The sequence below is a fragment of the Phascolarctos cinereus genome, unplaced genomic scaffold (assembly GCF_003287225.1).
Source record: "Phascolarctos cinereus isolate Bilbo 61053 unplaced genomic scaffold, phaCin_HiC Scaffold_2;HRSCAF=192, whole genome shotgun sequence".
Taxonomy (NCBI): domain Eukaryota; kingdom Metazoa; phylum Chordata; class Mammalia; order Diprotodontia; family Phascolarctidae; genus Phascolarctos; species Phascolarctos cinereus.
Genome location: NW_027555625.1, coordinates 226,803,884 through 226,827,651, shown reverse-complemented (window position 1 = coordinate 226,827,651; position 23,768 = coordinate 226,803,884). Strand labels below are relative to the sequence as shown.

Here is a 23,768-nt window from a genome sequence, read left to right as displayed (position 1 = left end):
TCCTAGGGCACTGACAGGAGTTGGTACGAGTAAAAGCCACCCAGAGCTGAGCCAGCCTTCACTCTTAATTCATGGTGATGATGCTGACTTTCATTGGGCATTTATGGTCCCATTCATCTCACCAACAAGCTCAACCAAAGGGTCAAGGCCAGCTCCCATGCCAGCTCTCATCTGTCCCAGATGAGCATACGGAACTTTTCCAGGACTACTATTCTGGGTTGGGGAAAAGGGGCAGGCATGCAGTGTTTATAAGGCCACCCAGTGGGAAAGGCCGAAGGTGACTTAGGCCAGAGGCAAAGTCAAAGGTAGAGCCAGGTTAAGGTAAAAAGCAAGCTACCACACACTGAACAGTTTGTCCCATTTTTTTGTTTGTTTTATTTGCAGTTTCCCGAGACAGAACAAAATGAGAATCATTTTTGTTTTTACACTTACAAGGCTCAGAAAGAAAAGACAATGAAATTCAGCAAAAAGAAAGAAGAGAAAGTCAGAAAAGAGGAAAGATCCCCCAGCATTCACAGAGCAGAGTGCTCATCTTTCATCAAGTTCTCTTCCTCAGGATAGATAGATATACACATGCCAAAAGTTATGTATACCTAGCTATCATTGGGTTTATATGGTTTTTCTCTTTAGAGGTCATGCAAAAAAAAAAATTACCCCTCCTCCCTCCCCCGAAAATCCCCAAATAACCCCAGACACGCAGCTCCATAGTAATAACAAGATGACTGGTAAAGGAGAGTGAAGAGGCCCCAGGACACAAAAGGGTAGGAGGTGGGACAGGCTTTCCGTGGTCCCCTTTGCTGCTAAATACTGGGTCACACTCCTTGTTGGGGTAGAGCAGGAGTGATGTTTCTCTTACCCTAAAAGCTCCCTGCCCAGACTTGGCCCCAGGCAGAAATGCCTAGTGTCCTCTTATTCAGGGAACTTTCAAAAATCACTTAAAAGAAAACTGAGGGAAAACTCCGCCAGTCACAAGAGGGCAGCCCAGTACCTTCCAGTCATTTTGTTGGTGATTCTGAAATGGGTGTACATTGTGGGTTTGCCACTGAAAGAGCTTCTATTCCTGATCTCTCCTCTGTGGGCTCAGAGTTCTGTTTTACTCTCAACCAGGGACCACCTGATTACCCATCCTTCTTCCCCTTCCTTCCCCTCACTTTCCTTCATTTGGAGGAAAAGATAAAGAAATCCCCACTTAAATTAAAAGTGAATTGTGTTAGGGGGTTGTCTGGGTGGCTTCTAGGGAATGGGGCAAAAATATGGCCAGTGAGAGATGCCCCTTATCTCAGGATTAAATGCAATTGATTTAATCCAATTGATTTAATCCAATTTGTATTTCCACTGAGTTGATTCCAGATCTTCTCACCTCCTACTCTGTCCTCACCCTCTAGTGCCTTTGTCTTAGCTGCCCGGTCCCTCCCAGCCTTCAAGATCATCTGATTATTCCATTATACAGAATTATTCCATTATACAATTTCCATCCTTCTGTTGGGCTCCCACTGCCAACTCACTCTTTCCCAGAAGACAAACACATGCAAACTAAATGGGAAAATCCCATCTAAAGAGAGCTACACACAGCTCCCCTTTCCTAACCATGGAGGATTAAGGCATCACCCTCACCTCTCTCAAGTTCCCCATCCACCCACCCACCCATCCATCCATCCGTTCATTCATCCATCCATCCATCCATCCATCCATCCATCCATCCATCCATCGGCCCACCTATTCATTTTTCTACTTTTAGGTTACACTTTCAATCTATCTTCAAACCTCAAGCTCCCTTATGAGCTAAGTTCCAGAACATTCCTCCCTCCAGGAAATCTCTTTCCTGTTGATCCAGGTAATGTGGTCAGGGCTTAACCCTTACCCTCTAGACAGTGCCCACCAATTCTATCATCACCCACTCACAACAGTGCTTCAACCTGCTCGAGTGTATGCTCAACACTGGGAAGACATTAGGGTTTGGAAGGGTAAAATGGGTTAGGAAGTTTAACCCCTACCTCATCCCAGAGATCTGCTGGGGTTTCAGAGAAAAGAAATGAGTTTAATAGATCTGGAGAGGGGATAGAATTGTAGTTAAGGGATAAAGGAATTGCTGGGATCCCCAGTGCCAGATTCACCTTCTGGCAGTCACTCTGATGTGACATAGAAAGGAAGTCTGTGTAACATTTACAGCCATTCCAAAGGGCCTTTATGACTGTGCTATTATAATGGATGAAGTATTCTGGCTGTGTGGAAAGGAGACACTTTCCACCTGGCCCTGCCTGCTGGCTGCCTGGGTGCACACCACCGCTTGCCTATGCGTAGAGTCCCCGTGAACAAAACTGTTACATTGTTCAAGCAGTGCTACCTTCTGCTCAGACGCATTCTTATTCTTTTTGGAGTTAATACCTATTCTGTCCTTACCAGGCCGTACTTCACTCTTCAATTTAAAACTCCCCAGGATGTATGTTTTTAATTAGAAACATTTTGGGGTATCTGAAAAGTGCATTTTGAAATCACTGCTCAAGTCCATGTAGGAGTGCGGACATGTTTATGAACAAAAGCATTTTTGTGTATGTGTATGTATGTACGTTTATATGCACGTGGGTTGATATTAGGGTGCTCAATATCTGTGCCAGGAACTGACTCAAAGGTTTGCTGAGTTTCTGTGAACACCTTGCGCTCTACCTGAGAGGCGTCTATGGTCCCTGGGAGCAGAGCCTTTACCTTGCCATACCCTGGGAGATGTATCCTATACATTTTTGTTTCGTTATGTTTACAGCAGGAAGATGACTGGTATGAGTGTTAGGGATGGTTCCTTCACCCCAACAGTCAAGCTTCCAGTCTATTGCTTTAGACCTGTCATTTGTTCTAAGACATGGGGAACCATCTTGGTCAAAGGAAGTCAGGCTGGTTCTAACTTCTGGGTCTTTAAAGGATGATGGAAAATTGGTGGAGTAAACAATCCACCCCCCCTCTCCTTTCAAACTCTAAAAGGCCACGTGGCTTCCAGGACCTGAAGGTGGTCACTCCAGTCACTCCCAGTAGCCCAGGATCACTTGGTAAACTTGGTTCAAAGGACTTTAATCTTGGCCCAGCCTTGAGGGTCAGGGTGCACTCTGGGGTGAACATAAGAATCCCAGACCCTTCCAGGCCTTTAGGTTCATTATAAAGTACCTCTGAACTTTAGTTGTAGGAATCAGAGATGAGCCAGGCCAGGGTGGATTTCTCCAGGGTTTCTCTGAGAATGGCAGATGACACGGGATCAATGGCTGCTTCCTTACACCATGTTTCTCACCTCTTAGTGCTCCTAACTCCTGGTCTATAGCCAGGGAAGGAATGCGGTAGTTAAATAAACTATACCACCTGATGACTTTCAGCATGTCACACCTGAGATGTTCCTCCACGCTAACTCCTGGCCCATATTTCATCACTGTCCACATACCTTTCCTCAAACAGCTATGCATTTTCTGGGTTATATTTTCTTCCCCAGTGCAGATGGCCACAGCAAAATACTTGCACTGAGTTAAGGACGGTACTTTGCATGGCAAGGAGGAAAACTCTCCTGCAAAACTAACCCAACTGCCCCCAAAAGTCTCTGGCCTAGGCAAAAGTAGTCATCAAATAGACTGGCTCTCATTGGATCAATTAAGTAACTGCTACACCCAAATGGGATGGGGAAAGGATGGGACCAGAATTCATCAGCAAGAGATCAATCAGCCCGTCAACTACCCCAAGTCTAGGGCACTCATCCCTGAGCAACTCACACATTTTTAGCCAAAGAGAGTCAATTTTCTCTATTGTCTGCCATCCCACCCCCATTCCCACCCCCACCCCCCAAACCTTGAATCAAGGTATGAATGAGTCAATGAAGCTAAGCAGAGGCCTTGAATTTCTGCATCCTGGTCTGCCACCATGCTGTCTTTGCCTCCCCTTCCTGAGGTCTGGATATATCCTCAACACATAACCCTTGCGGAAGGACCGTCCACATTTGCAAAACTAAGACAAAGAGAGACATTAGAGCATTGCCCCAGCTGAATTTTCCCTGACCATGGGGGAGGGGGCAGCCACCTCAGCCTATAGTCTCATCCTCAGGGTCCCCAGACTGATCTAAGCTGCCTCCCCTTCCTCAGGCCATCAGCTGTACTCTAGGTCCGGCTGATCCTGAAATAACAAAGAACCATGTAACAGCACCCTGTGTCCAGGTCATCCCTGGTGGCCATTTGCTCTCCCTTCCTTCCAGCTTCGTTTTCTCTTCTCTCCTATCTCTCCTTCTTGGGACTGCCTGGCTAAAGTGATAAGATAACCTGCAATGCTTGGCTGAAATGCCTTTTTCCACATGCTCCTCAGGGGCAGGGATGTGTTTTTGTTTTGTCTCTGTAACCTTGGTGCCTAGCACAATGCCTCGTGCACATTCGGGCACCTCATAAATACTTGTTAGATTGGATTGAAGGGACAAGTCTCAGGACAATGCACCAGGTGGGGGCAGGAGCCCATGAATTCTTCTCACCTTAATTCTGCTTCTAATCATCAATGAAGCCCAATGAAGGTATGCTATTTCAAAGCATAGAAGCCAGGGGATGGGGAGATCTACACTGGAGGCTGACATGGTTAGGCCCCAAGGTTTTGAGGCTAGGGTACAAAGTAGACTAAAGAATGCCATGAAGTCCATCCCCACCTCTAGCACTGCTTACCTCCAACATAAGAATCACAATGCTCACTTCTGAATCTCAGACTAGGAGCATAGGTCCAGTCATCAACACATCTTTCCCTTATTTTGTCTGGGGGTCAGTTTCTGACCCTTGGCCTCTCATCAAATCCAGATGTTTTCACCACCAGGCACAGGCCTTACAGACTGACGTATGTTTCTTTCCTCTTTCTTCTCTGACCTTGCCAAGTAGCCCTAGTGCGATTCCTGTCCCAAGTCCCTGATTTCCACAGTGGGAATTCCGTAGGATATTCTCTCAATCCCGGGGGGAAATGAAAATAGAGCCCAGAACAGCATCTTTCCTTTAATTTTCCAATCCTAGTTAGGCACTTGAAGTTCCCAGAAGAAAGTCATTCATCCCCATTGTTTTTTTTCTGCTTTCTGACATTATTCATCTAGCCCTTGTCCTTTCCCAATCAATCCATCAACATGGTCCTTGAACATAGTAGGTCATCAATAAATGAATCAGATGGCTGTTGATACTGATTAATGCGGCAGCAGCAGCCATCCTTAAACATTTGTTGAGCACCCACCACGTGACCAGCATGACTCCTCTTCCAACTTAAGAATCATGGCTCACTGCAGCCTACCAGCCCCACTGGGCAAGTAAGGCCCTCTCAGGGATTGGATGCAGATGGTCGTGTCTCTGGAGGAAGCATTTTCCTCCCAACCATCCTTCATCTCTAGCTCCCAAGAAATCCCAACCAGACACTATTTACCCTATTCCCGGGATTCCCTGGGGTTGCACCCAGTCAGTCTACAAGCCCTGTCTTTCCATCCAAATATGGACACTCGAAACCACAACCACAGGCCAAGGAACTCAATGACAGGGCTTAATGTGACTCTTATGGTCTACAGTTTTTTCAGCCCCGGGAAACAAGAGGATCCACTGTTCTTTCCTAATGTATCCTTTTTCTCTAGGGAACTTCCAACCACCTAGCCAGGTTCAAATCCTTACTGCTCTACTGGACAGAGTTTGAGGAAATGATTGCTCGGTCTTAGACTCACTCTGGTCGCCAGTGGGACTAACCCGACTTCCCATTTACAGGATTCCCTCCTTCTCTCTCACCTTCAATGAAGGGGGAGTGGTGGAGACTGTCCTTGCCTCCCCACAGATTTCCTCCATCCCACAACACCAGAGGCCTCTCCATAGGAGAGCACACAATAGCCCCGGGTAGTCCTCCACAAGACCTAGCTGATTCATCTAGGTTGGGGGAAAGGCATAACATAAAGGGGAATAACAACCTCTCTATCCCCATTTCAGGGGCTGCAGTACCAGGAAGAAAGGCTTCAGTCTATATGTAACCTTTGTGAGCTGTCAATTCTTATCCTGATAAGAGAAGAGATTGGAATGCCCCGATAGAGGGCCAGAGAGAACCAAAGGAGACAGTAGGCCCTAGGAAACAGACTTCTCTGGGTCCAAATTCAGAGGAGCTGCCACAGAGCTGTCAATACATTCACTGTCTACTGTGCAGAGACCCACCAGACAGAGGGAAGAAGCAGAAGCTGCTTTCAGGCAAGAAGAAAGATTATTTCCTAAGGGCCCAAAGCCTTTATTTTCTATAGCTGGTTGTTTGGGAGTCTCGGCTCCTGAGTTATCTCTGTCAGTTGGGGGGGGGGGTCAAGATCCTGGTCAAACAGAGTAATTACTCTGACTGTGCTTCCCATATGTGAAGCTGTTAGGGCTGAGGAAAGGAAATGAGAGTCGGTAGGAGATAATGCTTTGTCTCCAGAAGTTAGGGTTCCCCTTTCTGTGAGGCTTAGCATACTCTCTTGGGCACTTGGGAGCTGGCTGGCCCAGGCTTCCCCCACTCCTGAGCCTGCAGACGCATATAATATCTGGATCCAGAAGGACCCAGCATGTCCCTGTTCCCCATCTCTTTCCCCTCTCCCAGCCATGCCCCTCAGCACTCTTCACAATCCTCACCCAGAGCTGCTCGCCCTTCATGCCATCACCAGCCTTCAAGGCTTCAGAGTAAGAGACGAGGCCAATATGGCACAAGGAGGTTCTTGACAACAGGCTCTTTAGTTGAGGGGGATGACAAGCATAGAGGATGTCCCCTAGTGTGAGTGCCGGGATCTCAGCCCATCCAGAGTCTGGGAGCCCAGAGTCACTTTCTGACAACCCTGGACATGCTGCTGACCAGCAGTCTGCCTGGCACAGGAGGGACAGAGCCCAGGGACGCCTCTTCCCTCCTCAACCAAAGAAAGAACGTTGGGTGGAAGGAAGGAAGAAGTGATAGCAACCCACAGGCCAACTAGAGGAAAAAGGCAAAGGAAAACCCGGAGCCGGCAGCCCCACGTCCCTGAAAAGACAAACGGTAACAGCTCACGACGGCCACGTGCAAGTACACCACTGGCAAAGGCCCATGCGTTGGCAGAGAGAATGCAAAATACCTTAGTGCTTGTTTTTTTGTGGGTTTTGTTTTTTTGGTTTTTTGTTTTTTGTTTTTTGTTTTTTCATCTAACAAACTAACACCGTTCAACACGGGGGTCAACAGAGGGGGTGGAGCCTTGTGGACATTTTCATTGCAACACCTGGTCACCCGAGACAGCCGAGGAACAGACGGACAGACACACACATGGAGCTGTGGACGGGAGGAGCAGCTGGTTGGTTCTGAAGCCCCACAAACGCCAGTGATTTTTACAGCTTTTTTTTTCCCTAGTTTTGTTTTTTGTATCGTGGTATATTTTTTTCCTCTTTTTGTTGTTGTTGTTGTTGTTGTTGTTGTAGTTGCCGGTTGTTTGTTTGTGTGTTTGTTTGTTTTTTAAAAAGAAATCACATCTGGTCTTGTTTTCTGCAGACACAGGCACCAGGGGAGGGAGGGACGAGGCAGACACGAGCATGCTGACGCGGTGGGCGCTGCCACCTGGCGAGTGGCGGCTCCGCTCCAATCACCGTCTCCGTCAGGATGAAACCACAAAAGGATGTACTGGTTCTGAAACACAAGGTGGGCCCTGTCACTGTGCTGCACCGGGGTGCTTTAATCAGGGGAAGATGAAGTAGGAGGGCCTCAGGCAGAGTAGAAGCATGGGGCGTTTGGGAGGGGGAAAAGGAGTTAGATAGCCATCTCCAATATGGCAGTGCTCCTTTCTAACCTAAGACGGTCTGACTTGGTGACTGTTCTCCCAAATCTTGATCCCATTTCCTCCTTTCTCCTGTCAGGTTGCCCCATCAATCTTTTCCTCTTTCTCTCACTTTCAATCTCTCCTTATCCACTGGTTCCTTTACCACCACTTGTAAACATACACAAGTCTTCCTGATCCTTAAGAAACCTTCATTTAATCCTGCCATTCCTTCAAGCTATCATCCTATAACTCTTTTGTCTTTTACAGCCAAACTCCCAGATATTTACTGCTATATATTATATATATTGTATATACATACATATATATGTATATATATTTATGCACACATACACACACACACACACACACGCACACACACATTTGCTGTTTATTTACGGGGAGCTATTTATATTTTCTGCCTCCACTTCATCTTTTGACACTTTCAACCATCCCTTTACTCCTGGAAACCTCCCCCTCCCTGGCTTCCATGACACTGCTCTCACTTGCTTCTTCTCCTACCTATTTGACCGTTTCTCGGTTTCCTTTGCTAGATTATTCATGGTTTTCCTGCCCAGAGAGAAGGAGATCAGGGCTAGACACACAGATTTTTTAGAGTTGTTTACACAGAAACAGTAACTGAATCGATGAGGGAGCTCTCAAGAGTACGTAAAGAGAGAATAGGACCCTGGTCAGAGTTTTAGGAGATTTCCACACTTTGTGTCCAAAGAATAGCCAAATTTTGTTAATTCTACCTCTACAAAATCTCTTGCATCTCTGATCAATTTAATGAAACAAACTAAACAGATATCCTAAGGTCTTACTATGTGCTAAGCACTGTGCTAGGTGACGGGGATATGGAGACAAAAAAAATAAAATGGTCTTTGCCCCCAAGCTTTGCTTCCAACCTTCCCCTTCTCTCTATCCACACAGCTAGGACTCTTTGTCAGGTCCTTCTCATCTCTTGCCTGGACTACTGTAACAACTTCCTCGTTGCTCTCTTCCTTCATCAATCAATGCTCTACACTTGCCGAAATAGCTAAAACCCAGGTCTGACCATGTCACTTTTCTACTGAAAAGTCTTTGGTAGCTCCCTGTTGCCTCTTGAATGAATACAAAATCCTCAGGTTGGTGCTGAAAGCCCTCTACAATGTGGTACCTACATATATACCTTTCTGGTCCTGTTCCGCCTCACTTTCTTTTCCAGTTAAACTGGTCTATGAGCTATTCTCTAGGTATCATATTTCATCTTAGAGGTGGTGCAATGCTAGACTTGGAGCCAGGATGGCCTGAGTCTGGATCCTGCCTCATCCTGTCCCACCTCATTCACTGTGTGACCCTGGGCAAGTTGCTAAGCCTCTCTGAGCCTCATTTTTTTGCACCTGTAAAAGAGAGATGACAACGGGCCCTGACTTCCAGGGTGTTGTGTGAGGGCCAAATGAGGTGACATATGCAAAGTTGCTCTGCCAGCCTTGAAGCACTACAGAAAGGCGAGTTGTGGTGGTGGCCATGTTCATCCCCACTCTGGGCCGTGCCTTCACATGGATGGTCCCCAATGTCTGGAATGCCATTCTTTCTCCTCTCCACTTCTTAGCATCCCTGGCTCTCTTCAAGGCTCAGTTCAGCCATGATCCCCCACACAAGGCCTTTCCTTCCTTGATGCCCTAGTGGTTAGCCTCCTTGAAATGAATTTTTTTATTTACTATTTGCAGCATTCATGTTGCACCCTCTGGAAGAATGAAAGTTCCTAGGTAGGAGAGGCTGTTCAGGTCAGTCTTTGCATCCTCAGCACCTGCCCAGCACCTTCTCCCTACTTTCTGTGGAGTTGAAGAGCTGCCAAATTAATCTTCCTAAAACACCATTTTCATATTGTTCCCCTTCCTCTCTTGACTCCCATGTTATACCCTTTGTTGAGGCCCTCTTATCTCCTCCGTAGCAGACTCCAAACCCATAACCCTGCTTCTCCTTAGTCCCCTCCCTAAACCATCCTTCACCCTGTTGCTTGAATCCTTTACCTAATGTACCCCTTGGATCCACTCTCCAACTCAAAGGCATGTAGTGGCTCCTGACTCCCTGCTGATCTTGGCATTCAGGGCTCCCCAAAACCTGCCTCCAACATACCTTATGTTGCTCTACTACCCTGCTCTGCTTTCCAGTCAAATTGCAAGAGCTCTTGGGCCCGCTGTCTTCCCCCATCTCCATGGACCTTATTCTAGCCAGCCACCTCCAAGCCTGGAATGAACAGTGCTACTCATCTCTAATCTGTCAAGGCCCCTCCCTTCCATCAAGGCCCAAATCAGATGCTGCCTCCTCTATGAAGTCTGCCCTGACCAGGTAAAAGGTTCTGCAAGAACTCTGCCCAGAACCCTGCTTTGCACTTTTCTCACTTTCTCTTACAATACAATTATTTGTATATATATCTTTCTTGCCTTATATGAAAATTAATTATTGATCTTGTATCCATTTTTTATAAATATTATATATATATTATATAAATGTTTTATACTTTATTTCATTCCGTAATTGATTCTATTCTGTAACCATATTCTGTATTCTGTGTGGCAAACCTAAGCCTCTTCTTTGTCTCTGAGTGGAGATGCTCATGGATTCAAAAGTTCAGTCTTTCCACCACAAGTCAGATGCCATCATTCAGTTTTCCTATGGATCACTTTTAATTAAAGAGAAACTGCTGGGCTAAAGTTTAGAAGTTCAATCAATACTCTCACAAAACACTCTAATTCTAAGAGAGCTGTTTTCCTAGCACTACCTGTAAATCACTTTGTGCCAAGGAGGCTTGTTGTCCCTCGTAACTTCAGCACCTAAGAAACTATCCTTGGGTGCAGACAAGCTGAACTTGCCCCATCTTAGCCTCATCCTTGCCTAATTAAAAGTGGTCTTATCTCATTCCCAGGTTCCAGTGAGTCTACATCGCTGGTCCATTATCAATAGCCTCAGGCTGCAGCTAGGTCCCACAAATCATTCCTCTAAGAGAGGGGTACTCCTGATCTCACATGTGAGTATGGCCACTTTCCTTAGTAACCAATCACGTTGCCCTCCATTCTTGATGTCATCAACCCCATAACCAATTGTATTCTTTCTCTGCCTGCAAAGTCTTGCTCTTTGTTCAGTACTCTCCAAAAACTAAAAAAAGGGGAGCTGTCCTTCTGTTTGGGGTCTTTTGGCTAACTGAGGCAGAGCCATTGACACATTTTAATGGCAGGCAGTGCCCTCATCAATAAAATGGTATCCTGCATGGAGAGAATGTGTCTCAGTCTACCTTTGCTGAATTTCGCTCGCAACACTAATTCCCCTCTGCAAACACTTGGTTCAGTCGAGCTGACCTTCTTCCTGTGCCTTGGATACAACACTCCGTCTCTCGCTTTGGTGACTTTGCAGTGGCTGTACCCCATGCCTGGAATGGTCTCCCTTTTTGCCTCCACTTCCAAGAATCCTTACTTTCCTTCAAGGCTCAGCTCAAGGGCCACCTTCTGTAAGAAGCCCTTCCTGATTCCCATAGCTACTAGGGCCTTCTTCCCCAAATTACCTCATTATTTATTTTGTATACACATATACAAAATAAGGTGGTGTTGCTTCCCACTGTAAGCCTCTAGAGGGCAAGGCCTGTTTCACTTTTGTCTCTGTATCAAGCACAATGCCTGATATGTAGTAGGTGCTTGATAAATGCTTGCTGATTGATTGACTGATGGATTGTAAACTCCAGGGCCCATGTTAGAGCTACATTTGCATTTCCTGTATGATGCTTAATAAATCTTTGCTGAATTGCACAGAGTAAGTGCTTAATAAGTGTCTGTTGAACTGAATTTAATGTGACTTTCCTGCACAGGAACCTGTAACAGCTTCACTTTTCTGCTTCCTCCTGCATCAAGTCCAAGATCTGCTCCCTCCTTGGATCTGGGCTGACCTCTCCTTTTACTCCCGTCTATGGACTCTGTGCTCCAGCCAAACTGGATTGTCTTGTCTCCTGAACAGACACCACCTGTTCTGACAAAGGCGTGAGCCTTCGCTTGTGCTGTTCTCTATGCCTAGGATGACCCTCCCCACTTCAGCACCTGTTGAATTGCTACCCATCCTTTAAAGTTCATCACACAGGTCACCTCTTCTTTGAAGCTTTCCCCCAGTGAGTAATGACCTCATTTCTCAGATCTTCTATGTAGTACTTTGTTTTGAAGAAAATCACCTGATAGGTAATGTATATTATAGCCCTTTCAGATAGTGTCTATCAGACTAATGGAGGACAAGGACCATGTCTTATCAAAACTTATCATCTCCCCCACACTTAGCTCTGTCCTGTGCAGGTCCTTAATAAAAGTTTGCTATGTTGCATTCTGGGCAGCTGGGTGGCACAGTGGTTGGAGTGTCTGGCCTGGAGTCAGGAAGACCTGAGTTCAAATATGGCCTCAGACACTTACTAGCTGTGTGACCCTGGGCAAGTCATTTAACCCTGTTTGCTTCAGTTTCCTCATCTGTAAAATGAGCTGAAGAAGAATGGTAAACCACGTCAGTATCTTTGTCAAGGAAAACCCAAAAGGGGTCATGAAGAGTCAGACATGACTGAAAATGACTCAACAAAGAATGATATTGCATTTAACACATGCTTTCCTCTCTGCTCAGAATGGCCTCTTCACTGTTCTCTGCACAAACATGTACAAGGATAGGTCAACAGACAGTCATTCTGGGAGGGAGACAGGACTCACTGCTGGCCTGGACCCCTGGGAGCTTCCTGTCTGGAGGCAGGATGATATACTATAAGTAGACCTCACTCTGGCATCAGAGGACCACGACCTAAATCCCACTTCTAACAGCACCTTCAGCAAATCATTTAACCTCCTTGGACCTCAGTCTCCTTATTTTTAAAATGAGGGGTTTGGACTGGATTCCAGATCTATATTGATGATCTCCAAACTACCAGGATTCTGGGGATAGCAGACCAGTCCATGGTGTGACAGAGAAGCAAACATTTAGGCACTTCTTACTCCACCCCATGCATCTCATTCTAGGCTCTGATGGTCTATGTGATCAAGACGTCATCCTTGGGAATCTGGGTCATATGACCGGGAAGTGGGACAGGGGTGCTCACCTTCACTGCAGCGGGGCCACAGGTGCACCTGAACAGTGGAAGTGGACATTCTGCCACTTGCCATCACGGCGGTGCCAGACGCGGGTCTCCTCTGACTGGCTGGTGCGGGGTCGACCCTGCCCATCAATGTACTGCGTGAGACGGATATAGGCGATGCATGCGGCATCCTCACCGATAACGTGCACATGGGGGTTCAGTATGGTGGTGTGGATGGGTTTGCTGTTCTTGGCTAGCACTGAAGAGGGAGAAGAAAAGGTGGGAGAACTTGCAGCATATGAAGAGCCCCTCCTGAAGCTTCCCACCCTTTCCTCCAACCTGGGAGGAGAGACACTGGGGTACAATCTGTGGGCAGAGGGGGAAGTGGGTACCATAGAGAAGGGACTATGGGAGGGCAGCCCCAGCTCAGCTTTGGCCCAGAGATGTGCTCCCCTCTGTTCATCAGGGCCACCATTACATTCCCCTCACTTGTCCATCACACCCCATGGTACTAAAGCCTTTCACCCCCAGGCAGCTTTGTTCTTCCAGGCACCTCCCACAAGGGCATCTCCTACAGGGGGAAAAAAAAAAGTCTACATGGCTAGTTTACTCCTTCAGTCTCTCTGACCAAGCTCACTTACAATTCTCAAAGTAGAATCTGTGGAAGTCCATCCCTTCTACAAGATTGCCAAGAGCTTCAGGTTCAAATGAGGTCAGGCCTGGGTCACAAATTTTCCTGCAGAGCAGATATCAAATGAGACAGACATGTCAAGGGGGACCAATGTGTTAGTCCTTCTCTCCTCATACCTAGACCCTGGACCTACCTAGGGACATTGCTACATATATACTTCTGGGAAAAGTGCATTGGGGAACTTCTACAGGCCCTCGATACCTGCTTCCAACTTCAACATTCTGTGTGCCAATGTGCCTAGGAAGCAGCTGCTGAGAACCCTGACGCCCCTGGAACACCATGCCCAACACGCTCTCATTGCTGATCACCCCACCTTCGAATGTACTAACTACTACACTTTTCTCTCTTTCTGACCCCGGGTTCGTCTGAAATCCCACGGTGGTACTCACGCATAAGCCTCAAAGTCCCCGTTATTGACGGCTTCTATCAGCTGCTCTGTGATCTTGATGATTTCTTGCTTGCGAGCTGGAGGGGAAGATACAATCAAGCTTGCCCTCTGAGGGCCCAGCACCCCAGGGTGGGCCCATCAACCCTAAGTGGGTGGTCAGGCCCCAGGTACCTGCCTTCTCAAGCATCAAGGGCTTGTTGTTCCGTGTTGACCAAGACCTCTCTCTAGCTTGGCTTCCACAAGCCCCCACCTATATCTCTAACAGGATTCCATCCCTAGCCACACTGAGCTCAGTAAGAACTGCTGAGTTCCATCTAGGGAACACACTCCTCTGTTGGATACCGCCCAGTCTTGGCCTGCTTGAGGTCAACATCACCCGTGCCAATCCCACTCATGTTGGCATAATATAAACAGGAGATGAGGTACTGCCAAGATGGGATAAGAGGAAGTACCACAGATTCAATAAAGGCAATTCATTTATTAAGGACCTACTATGTATGAGGTCCTGTGTGAGCTGGAGATACAGAAATGAAAGTCCTTGCCCTCAAAAAGCTTACATTCTACTGGGGGAACAAAATGTACACTGATAAATAAATACAGGGTAGGGTGTTGAGGGACTTGTGGGGGGCTGTAGGAAAGGAAGCAAATAGAGTTCAGCAATGTTGGGGGAAAAAATTACTTTTAGTATCGAAGACCAAGGGAAGATCAATGGAGGAGGTAGCACTCAGGCTGAGCCTTGAGCAAGAGGAGGATCCTAGGGCCCTAGTGGATAATAGATATGGAAGGGCCCACAGAGGCCACATAAGCCAGGGATTGCTAACCTTTTCATGTCTTATGGACCCTCTTCCCCCAGTCCCCAACTCTGGCAGTCTGGTGGAGCCTATAGACCCCTTTCCAGAATAATATTTTTAAAAAATTGAAATATCAGTTAAAGGTTATTGAGAAGAAGACAAAATTGTTCCCCATCCAAATTTATGGACGTCCTGAAATGCATCTATGGTCCCCTCAAATCCATCAAGTCCCAATGAGGAAACTGAGGAAACATCTCCATGGGGGATGTCCCTTATCTAAGATAACCCAGGTAAGTAGGAGTCATTGGTGGGATTTGAACCCAAGTTTTCTGACTCTAGCTCGTCTCATCTTCTGAGAGATGAAAGCAAGCATGGAATTTTTTTTTGTATTAATTAAGCATGTTCTATAAATGCACATGGTGTCTCTTTTGGTAGATTGTAAGCTCCTTGAGATGGGTGGTTTTATTCTTTGCATTTGTTTTCCCAGCACCCGGCACATAGCAGGTTCTTGAGAAAATAATTGTTTGTTGACTGATTAAATGACTTGTTCAAGACCACAGAAAAAGTAGGCATCGGAGGTAAGATTTAAACCTAGGATCTCTAACTCCAGAGCCAATGTTCATTCCACTGTATCAGGCTACTTTCATAACCAGGCTTTCCCTCCTTCTTCTTTTCTCCCCTCAGGCCAACCTGCTTCAGTTTCTGCCTCTTCACATCTCGGCTGGAGCATTCATAAGAAGTCAGGGTAGAGGGGAAGGAGGGGGCAGCTCAGGCAACAAATTGCACATGCTTCCTGAACTTCTTCCCATGCCAGGGCCTCCTCAGAGCTACTTTCTGCCCCTGTCCAATGGCAGAACAGCCCTGAGCACAGGCTTGTAAAGGTAAAAAGCCACAAGGTAGAAACTGTGCCACTGGTAGATACTGGCTCCCAGCCACTGCCTTGTAAATTATGCAGAGAGAGCCTGCTGGGCGATTAGCCAGCATGGCTCTTCACAGCAGGCAGCAGGACTTAGAAACTCAGGCCCCAGAGCGTCCAACTCATGGCAACAGCTCAGTGCCTGGTGCTGCAGGCCAGCCCTTCCACACCAATGCTGTCTTGGGGAGAATCACGTCAGCTTCAGCAGAAACAAGGCCAAAGCCCAGGCACCTGCCATCCCCCTGCCCTGAGTCCACTCCTGCCTGGGCAATAGCACAGGCTTCTGGAGTTGCTGTTGTACACCGATTCTGACGTCTGGGACAGCACATATGCCTCTCTCAGGGTCAAATAATTACAGTGACAATGGTATGCATACTGTGTGAGTGTGTCTATATATGGGGGGTATGTGTGTGTGTGTATGTGTATCTGTAAATGGGGGTGTGTGTCTGCATACAGGGTGTGGGTGTGTGTGGGTGTGTGTATACATGTGGGTACATGTGCTTCTGTAGCACACACTTGTGTGGAAATATAGCTGACCTCACAGCTATTTGAGAGAGCAGGTTTTCTAAATAAGAGTGCCTGGGTGAACTGATGGGAGTGTGAGTCTTAGTAAGAATGTGTGCATATACTCAGAAAATCACATAAGAATCTCAGAGAGGGATCTCAAAGCCCACCCAGACCAACATGTTCCATAGTGAGAAACCCCCACCACGACTCCACAACCACCAAGTGGTCCTCCAGGCTCTGCTTGAAGACTTCCAATGAAGAGGGAGCCCATTCCACTTAGGGACAGCGTTAAGGCTTAGAAAGATCTTCCTGACACTGACCTCCAATTCCCAACCTCCTTCTGTGCCCAGACCATCCAGTCCCCACAAATTCAGGGAAGTTTCTATCTTGCTCTTTAACATGGCTGACATTACGATAAAAAAAGATTCTTTTCTGAATAATTCACAAGGAAAAGAAATTCAGGAAGATCACTCACCTACCACCTAAGTCACCAAATAAATGTTGTTGTTCTACCTTCCCCCACATCTTATTAATCTACTGTCTCTCGAGAACGTAGACAGCTAATAAAATAACATTTACAGAAAAAAAGTGAGAGAAACAAACAACTAAATATCTTAGACAGAGATTAGCTGGTCCAACCTTCTCTCTTTACAGATGAGGAAACTAAGACCCCAGAGAAGGGAAGTGACTTCCCCCAAGGTCACATGGCTCTACCTTGAGTCCATATGAAAGAAGGAAATAACCTTTATTAAGTGCTTACAGTGTGCCAGATACTGTGCTAAATGCTTTACAAATATTTCATTTGATCCTTCCAACCACCCTTGGAAGTAGATCCTATTATTTCTTCCATTTTACAGTTGAAGAAAACTGAGGCAGAGGTTCAGTAACTTGCCCAGGGTCACACAGCAAGTAAGGTCAAATTTGAACTCAGGTCTTGCCTGGCTTCAGGCCTAGGACTCTATCCATTGTACTATCTAAATGTGAATGTGTGACTGTCTGAGGACAACCATGCATGTGGGAGAGAGAGTGAGTGAGTGTGTGTGTGTGTGTGTGTGTGTGTGTGTGTGTGTGTGTGTTGTGTGTGGGGATGGGGGTGGGTAATAAGTGTGAAAGTGCATTTGTGGGAATGACTAATGAATGATCATTGCATTCAAGATACGAGTTCAAAAATTCTGGCTCTGCTCTTTACTACCTGTGCGATCACAGATGAGCTAGTTTCCTCATTGGAGGAAGGGACCTCACTGGCTCTGTAGCCCAACTCACACCCAAATAGAAGCCCCTCTATAACCCACCCAATAAGCGCCCGTCCAGCCTTTGCAGACCTACAAATACAGGGAGCCTTTCGACTTTGCAAGGCAGTTGATTCCATCTGGGGACCATCCAGCTTTAATTCTCAAGAAGCTTGTCCTGACACTAACCCTAAATGTGTCTCTTTGCAAACATCCACTCGTTCTCAGTCCTTCTCTCTGCAGCTAAACAGAATACATCTAAGTTGTCCTCTACAAGACAGCTTTTCAAACATTTGCAAACAGCTCTCGGGATTCTGCTAACCAGGCCCATTTCCTTTAACCAATACTCACGCGGCATTAATTCAAGGCTATTCACCATTCTGTTTGCCCTTCACTGCTCCCCAACGTATTGACGTTGGCAACGTGAACACAGCACTGCCAATGTGTTCTGGCCAATATGGAGTAAGGCGGGACCATCACCTTCTTATTTCTGGAAGCCCTGATGCTCCCCTTGAGTCCAAGATTGCATCAGCTTTGGGAGCTGCCTCATGGTACTGTTAATTCCTTGGGCTATCTCCTCTTTAACTCTTCACATCTCAGCGGAGACCACTCTCCAAGGTGGCTAACAACCTCATTCTACGTGAATCTTTCTTCACTCAATCTGACCTCTTTGCAGTGGCAAGACATGGCTAAACACTCCCTCTTGCAATTTTTCTTTTTCTTGGCTTTTGTAATATGGTTTTATCCTGTTTTTCTTCCTGGGTTTCTCTGGCCACTCCTTCACTGGCCTGAAGAGAATTGTTTCCTCCTCTTGCCCCCAACTTTGGCTCTCCCACAGTCCATGGCCCTATTTCCTTTCTATGTTCTGAGAGCTCATGAATTCTTATGACTTCACCTCTATACCACCTTCCTTCCTCTTTTCTATATGGATGATTTCCCTGACATCTCCAGCCCTAACTTCTCTCTTGAGTTCCAGTTGTACAATTCCAGCTACCTGGTACCATAGGCACCTTCAATGTACAATGTTCAAAACAGAAGTTATCATCTCCTTTTCCCTACCCCCAAATTAGGAAGAAATCTTTGCTTTATCCTTATCTTCACCCTCTTTTCTTGGGTCCTGCCAATTCTTCCTCCAAAAAGGCTCTCATACCTCTCCCTTCCTCTCCATTTCTGTACCTTATAGCTGAATCACAACTGTATCTTTTCTGAGCTTCTATATGCCAGCCTCTCCCCATCCCAATCTCTTCTTGGCATCACTCCTTTTCACATAAATGCTGATGGATGATGATTTTAAGGCTCAAGGCCCCTGCTGTTTCTAGCTTCTGACTCTGGACAAATTCAATTCTGGGTTCCACAAAGACCACCATCCCAGTTGAATCTGATGTACGTGATTGTAATATTTAGAGTTGGAAGGACCAAGGGACTTGGCAGGCATTCTAGCCCAACTTTCTAATTTACAATTAAGGAAACTGAGGCCCAGAAAAGGGACATTATTTGGCCAAGGTCCCACAGGTGGCAAGGATCATAATATTAGAGACAGCTGGAAGGGACCTTATGAGTCATCTGGTCTATAAGACTCATTTTGTGAATGAGAAAATCGAGGTCCAGAGAAGTAGAATAATTGGTCCAAGGTCACAGAGACAGCGGAAGGCTGAGCTAGAATTTAGACTCAGATCTTCTGACTCCCAAATCCACTGTTCTTGCCTCTACAACCATGCTCTACAGACCCCTTGGCAAACCTAAGGTACAGGTGATGAGTACAGCCTGTCCCTCTGCATTTCTCCTCTGTGGTTGGATCCTAGGCTACTAGAACCCAGGGTCAGGTTTGCCCAGAGGCAGAGTATGGAACAAAGGACATATGGGGAACTGCACCTTCCTCTAGATCAGGTGGTGGTGGTCACAGCACAAAGATGCCAACCTTGTCTTAGCCATGTCTCCCAATCCTAGCCTCCCCCTCCACAAAACAAAGCAAAAAATTTGTTAGCCAATAATACCACCTGAATTTTCCACATGTATTATCTCTTGTAATTATCACAACCCTAGGAAGTGTTCAGGGCAGGTATCACTGTTTCCATTTTAGAGATGAGAAAACTGAGGTTCATACAGATTAAGTAAATTATGCAAAGATTACACAGCTGTCAGGACTTGAGCCCTGATCTTAACTCCTAATTTAGGTGGTTGTTGGTTTTTCCCACAAGTTTTGGGATGGAGTCACATTGATTTATTTATCTTACTGGCTGCTTGATAGAATGTAAGCTCATGGAAGGCAGGGAATGCTTGCTTTTTTGGGGGGGAGTTGTCTTTGTATCCCCAGTGCCTGGCACAGTGGCTGGCACATAGTGGGCACTTAATAAATTTTGCATGCTTCAAGGAATGGAATGTCTGGGCCCCATCACCAAATCTTCCCAGAGGAGACAGCCTTGTAGTCTGCCATGATGGTGGAGTGGCCAAGTCAACATACTATGCCTTTGGACCTCTCGCTCCTCACCTCCCCCCCACCAAAAAAGGGGCAGGAATTGGATCAGAATGAGAAGGTCCTATAACAATGGGATTTAGGGTTGGAGTGGGCCTTTGAGATCATCCAATCTAAACCTTCATTTTAGATGAGGAAAGTAAACCCAGGGTCCTTGACCCCAAAGTCAGCTCTCTTTCTACCATATCTTATTATCCTTTTGTGTTTTAACCTCAACTTTGTATCTCCCCCATGCTTAGCACATAGCTATGTACACAGTATTTTTTTAAGTGTGGATGAAAGCAGGTAGGCTTGAGAAGATGAGTGGGTGAGAGGAACAGGGGACCATTAGAGGGGCCTGGGAGAGCCCCTCTTGGGCTAGAGGTGCCACTTCAGACATCTGAGCCCTCTTGGGAGATGCAGGGAGTGTTAGCCTTTGGAAAGATCAGGACTTCTAATGAAATTCCTCCATTTCTCTTTGTGTTTTTAACTGAATGGGTCTTCTGTAAATGCTGGCTGGCCTGGATTCCGCTTTGTATTCTTCAGAGGCCCCAATTATAACTACAGGAGGCCTGAGGCAGGGCAGGAGGAGAACAAAGGGTCAGAGAGGGGAGGACAAGGTGAGAGAAGGCAGGGTGGGATTGGGTAACAAGAAAAGAGAAGAGGATGGTCAGTGAGTACAGGAAGGAGGGGAGGAGGTGCGGGGTGAATAAGAAGTAGAAGAGATTAAAGAAAAATGAGTAAAGGAAAGAAAACATGGAGAGGAGAGGAAAAGAGAAGAGAGGGCAATGTCAGAAAAAAGCAGAGTGGTATTATCAGGAACGCTGACCAGACCCTTGGGCCTCGACTGGCTTTGGAGGCATCCACACTGTCCCAGGCAGAAGTTAGGAAGAGAGAGCATCCCTCTCTGGAAAGACAATCCCCAGTGACAAAGAGAACAGAACATGCTGCCCTCCCTCCTACATCACCCGCCATCATAACAAGAGTTGAATCTGATGTATGTGACTGGAAGATTTAGAGCTGGAAGGGAACAAAGGACTTTGTAGGTATTTTAGTCCAACTTTCTAATTTACAGATAAGGAAACTAAGGCCCAGAAAGTGTAAAGATTCCAGGAAAGGCTCCAATGAATCAGTAAGCATTTATTAAATACTGACTGCCTACCAGGCACTGTGCTACGAGCTGGGGATACAAAAAAAGAAGCAAAAATCACCTCTGCCCTCAGGCAGCCTACAGCCTAAAAGGAAAGAAAATACACATACATCAGAACATGAAAGACCAATAAAGAATGGCACTAGTAGCTGTGGAATAGCAGAGTGCTCCCGGATGAAGCAGTGCTTTGATCTGAGAGAGGAAGGGATGCTAAGAAGTTGGAAATTGGGAGGGAAAACACTCCATGTTTGGGGAACAGCCTTTGGAAAAGCATGGAGATGGGAAATAAAGTATGTGTGAGTACTAGCAAGTGGGCCAGGATATTTGGAACATAATCTATGTGGAGGAGAGTGGAATATGACAAGATGGAAAAGGTAGGAGGGGGCCGGAGCTTGTGAAGAGCTTTACATGCCAAACAGAGGACTTTATCATGGATCCTGGAGGCCACAGGGAGCCACCGTAGTTTACTGGATGAAGGATGACATTGTCAGACCTGCAATTTAGGAAGATCAATTCAGCAGCTGAATGAAGGATGGATTGGAGTGGGGAGAGATTTGAAGCCAGGAATCCAATGAGAAGGCCATGGCAACAGTCCTGGCAAGAGGTGGTGAGGGTCTGAATTAAGACGGCAGCTGTGTGAATGAAGAGAAGGGGACAAGCTGGAGAAAAATAAAATTTGCAAACTGATTAGGTAGAGACAGGTAGACACACGAGGGAGGCAGGGAGAGAAAAAGAGAGAAAAGGTGAGGGGGGGGAGAGAGATTGAGATTGAAGATGACACTAAAATTGCCAGCTTAGGTGACTGAGGGGATGGTGATGCAGAACTGGAGTTCAAGACACAGACTAGGGCTAGAAAAATAGTTTGGGGTCATCTACAGAGAGGTGATAAATATAATTTCATCATCAGAACTGTGGAATAACCAGCATGTATATAAACACTTTAAGGTTTAAAAAGAGCTTTAAAAAATCCAAATATTTCATCTTATTTCCATTTTACAGATGAGAAAAGTTAAGTGACTCGCCCAGGGTTAGACAACTAGGAAGTGTCTGAGGCCACATTTAAACTCAGGTCTTCCTGACTCAAAGGCCAACTCTATCAGCTGTGCCACCTAACTGGAATGAAGAAAGAGTTAGTGGAAGACGATGCTAAAGGGACATAAGATGAGGAAAAGGGAGACGAGGGCACTGTCCACTAGTGAATGGCCTCAATTATTTTCCAGTAAAGTATAAGGTGAAGTCCTTAGCTGGGAAAAATGGAGTGGAAGGTGTGAGAGATTAGAAAAGCTGTTGTAGTGAGTGGTATAGGAAATTAATGAGGGAGGAGAGGATTGCCTTACTGTAGTGAGGACCCAGGTGTCCTGAGGCCTGGCTACAGCCTGGAAGCACTGTGGTGCCCACTGCCCCACTCTGAGGCAAGTCAACCAAGCCTTCCCACTAGATGTACACAATGGGAAAATCAGATGTCAACCCCTCCAAATTTCAAGGACTCTAAATTCAAGGCATTTTTTCCTCCTTATAACCCTAAGGTACTCACCTTCAAGGTGTCAGACTTGTCTGGGACGGTGCTAAAGAGGTCCAAGGCAGGTAGCAGGCCCTGTCCCATCCTAGTCAGCTTTTATATCTCTTTTCTAGGAACAAATCCCTCTTAACATTCATCACACACAGTTCAGTTCACACCATTCCTCAAAGTTCAGTTCACACCATTGCTCAAAAACATCTTTGGTGGCTCTCCATCACCCACCAAGTCAACTTGAAATGCTTTTGGCCTGACATAAGGCCCTCCACAATCTGGCCTTTCCAGTCTTCTCTCATTTTATTCCTTTCCACTCTAAGCTGCAGCCAAATCAATCAACCAGCCAACAGGGATTTATGAAGCCCCATATGGGTTAGGGCTAGACTCTGTTCCGGGAGCAGAGACTGCAAATACAAGTGAGCTCCTCAAGAAGCTTACATCCTCACCAAACTGAACTATTCTCCCTCTCTCTCTCTGCAACATTCCCTTCATTTCCCATGATATTCCCTATGCCCCCCCTTCTTCTTTGCCTGTTAATTCCTAATCATCCTTTAAAGCTCCCCCCTCCTCCATTGCCACCTCTTCCAGGAAGCCTCCTCTGATCCCCCATCAGCAATGTTCTCTCCCTGCTCAGATACAATGGAGCCCTTTATTCAGCATCTCTTTAATGCACTCACCATACATCTGTATGTATTCAATCCACCTGTATGTGTGTTTTACCTTTCTCCTCAGACCCACGAGCCCTTTTGAAGGAAGCGAGCAGGTCATATCTAACATTTGTATACCTCTCTGATACCCAGAATGGTACTCCTCACGTAATAAGTACTTAGTAAATGTTGTTTGAATTAAATTGGTTGTTCAGGACACCATTTTGACAGGAGCCAGAGTCCCGTAGAAACTATATGGAATCACAGAAGCACTAGAGAAGGCAGGAATTGTTTTACTTTCATCTTCCTACCCCTAGTACCTAGCATAGAGCTTGGCACATAGCAGGTGCAGAATAAATACTTGTTCAGTGTTTGAGTGAACACTGGATTCAAGGACCTGAGCTCAAAAGTTCTGGTTCTGCTATTTATTATGTGTGCGACCACAGGTAAATTAATTTCTCCAGGCCCCAATTTCCTTATCAGAGGAAGGGACCTCACTGGCAATCTAGCCCAAGTCATACCCAAATTAAAGCACCACTCTAACCCGACCAACCAGCATTCATGCAGCCTTTGGTTGAAGACCTACAATGATGGGGTTAGGTAGTGGATTCCATTTCTGGTGAGGTCTAATTGTTTAGAAGCTTATCCAGTGATTAAACT

General features: G+C 46.2%; 1 protein-coding gene across 17 annotated transcripts in view; it reads right to left on the bottom strand.

Annotated features, from left to right (window-relative positions):
* Window positions 1–348: 348 nt before the first annotated feature.
* Window positions 349–23,768, bottom strand: part of CAMK2B (calcium/calmodulin dependent protein kinase II beta) — a 309,659-nt gene continuing 286,239 nt past the window's right edge. For all 17 annotated transcript variants that reach the window (XM_020984059.2, XM_020984065.2, XM_020984060.2 and 14 more), the window contains 4 exons: window positions 13,905–13,980; window positions 13,466–13,560; window positions 12,849–13,083; window positions 349–7,623 (listed from right to left, as the gene is read on the bottom strand). In XM_020984059.2, coding sequence (XP_020839718.1) covers window positions 12,851–13,083; window positions 13,466–13,560; window positions 13,905–13,980 — 404 coding nt within the window. In that variant the 3' untranslated portion in view covers window positions 349–7,623; window positions 12,849–12,850. The remainder of the gene's footprint in view (window positions 7,624–12,848; window positions 13,084–13,465; window positions 13,561–13,904; window positions 13,981–23,768) is intronic.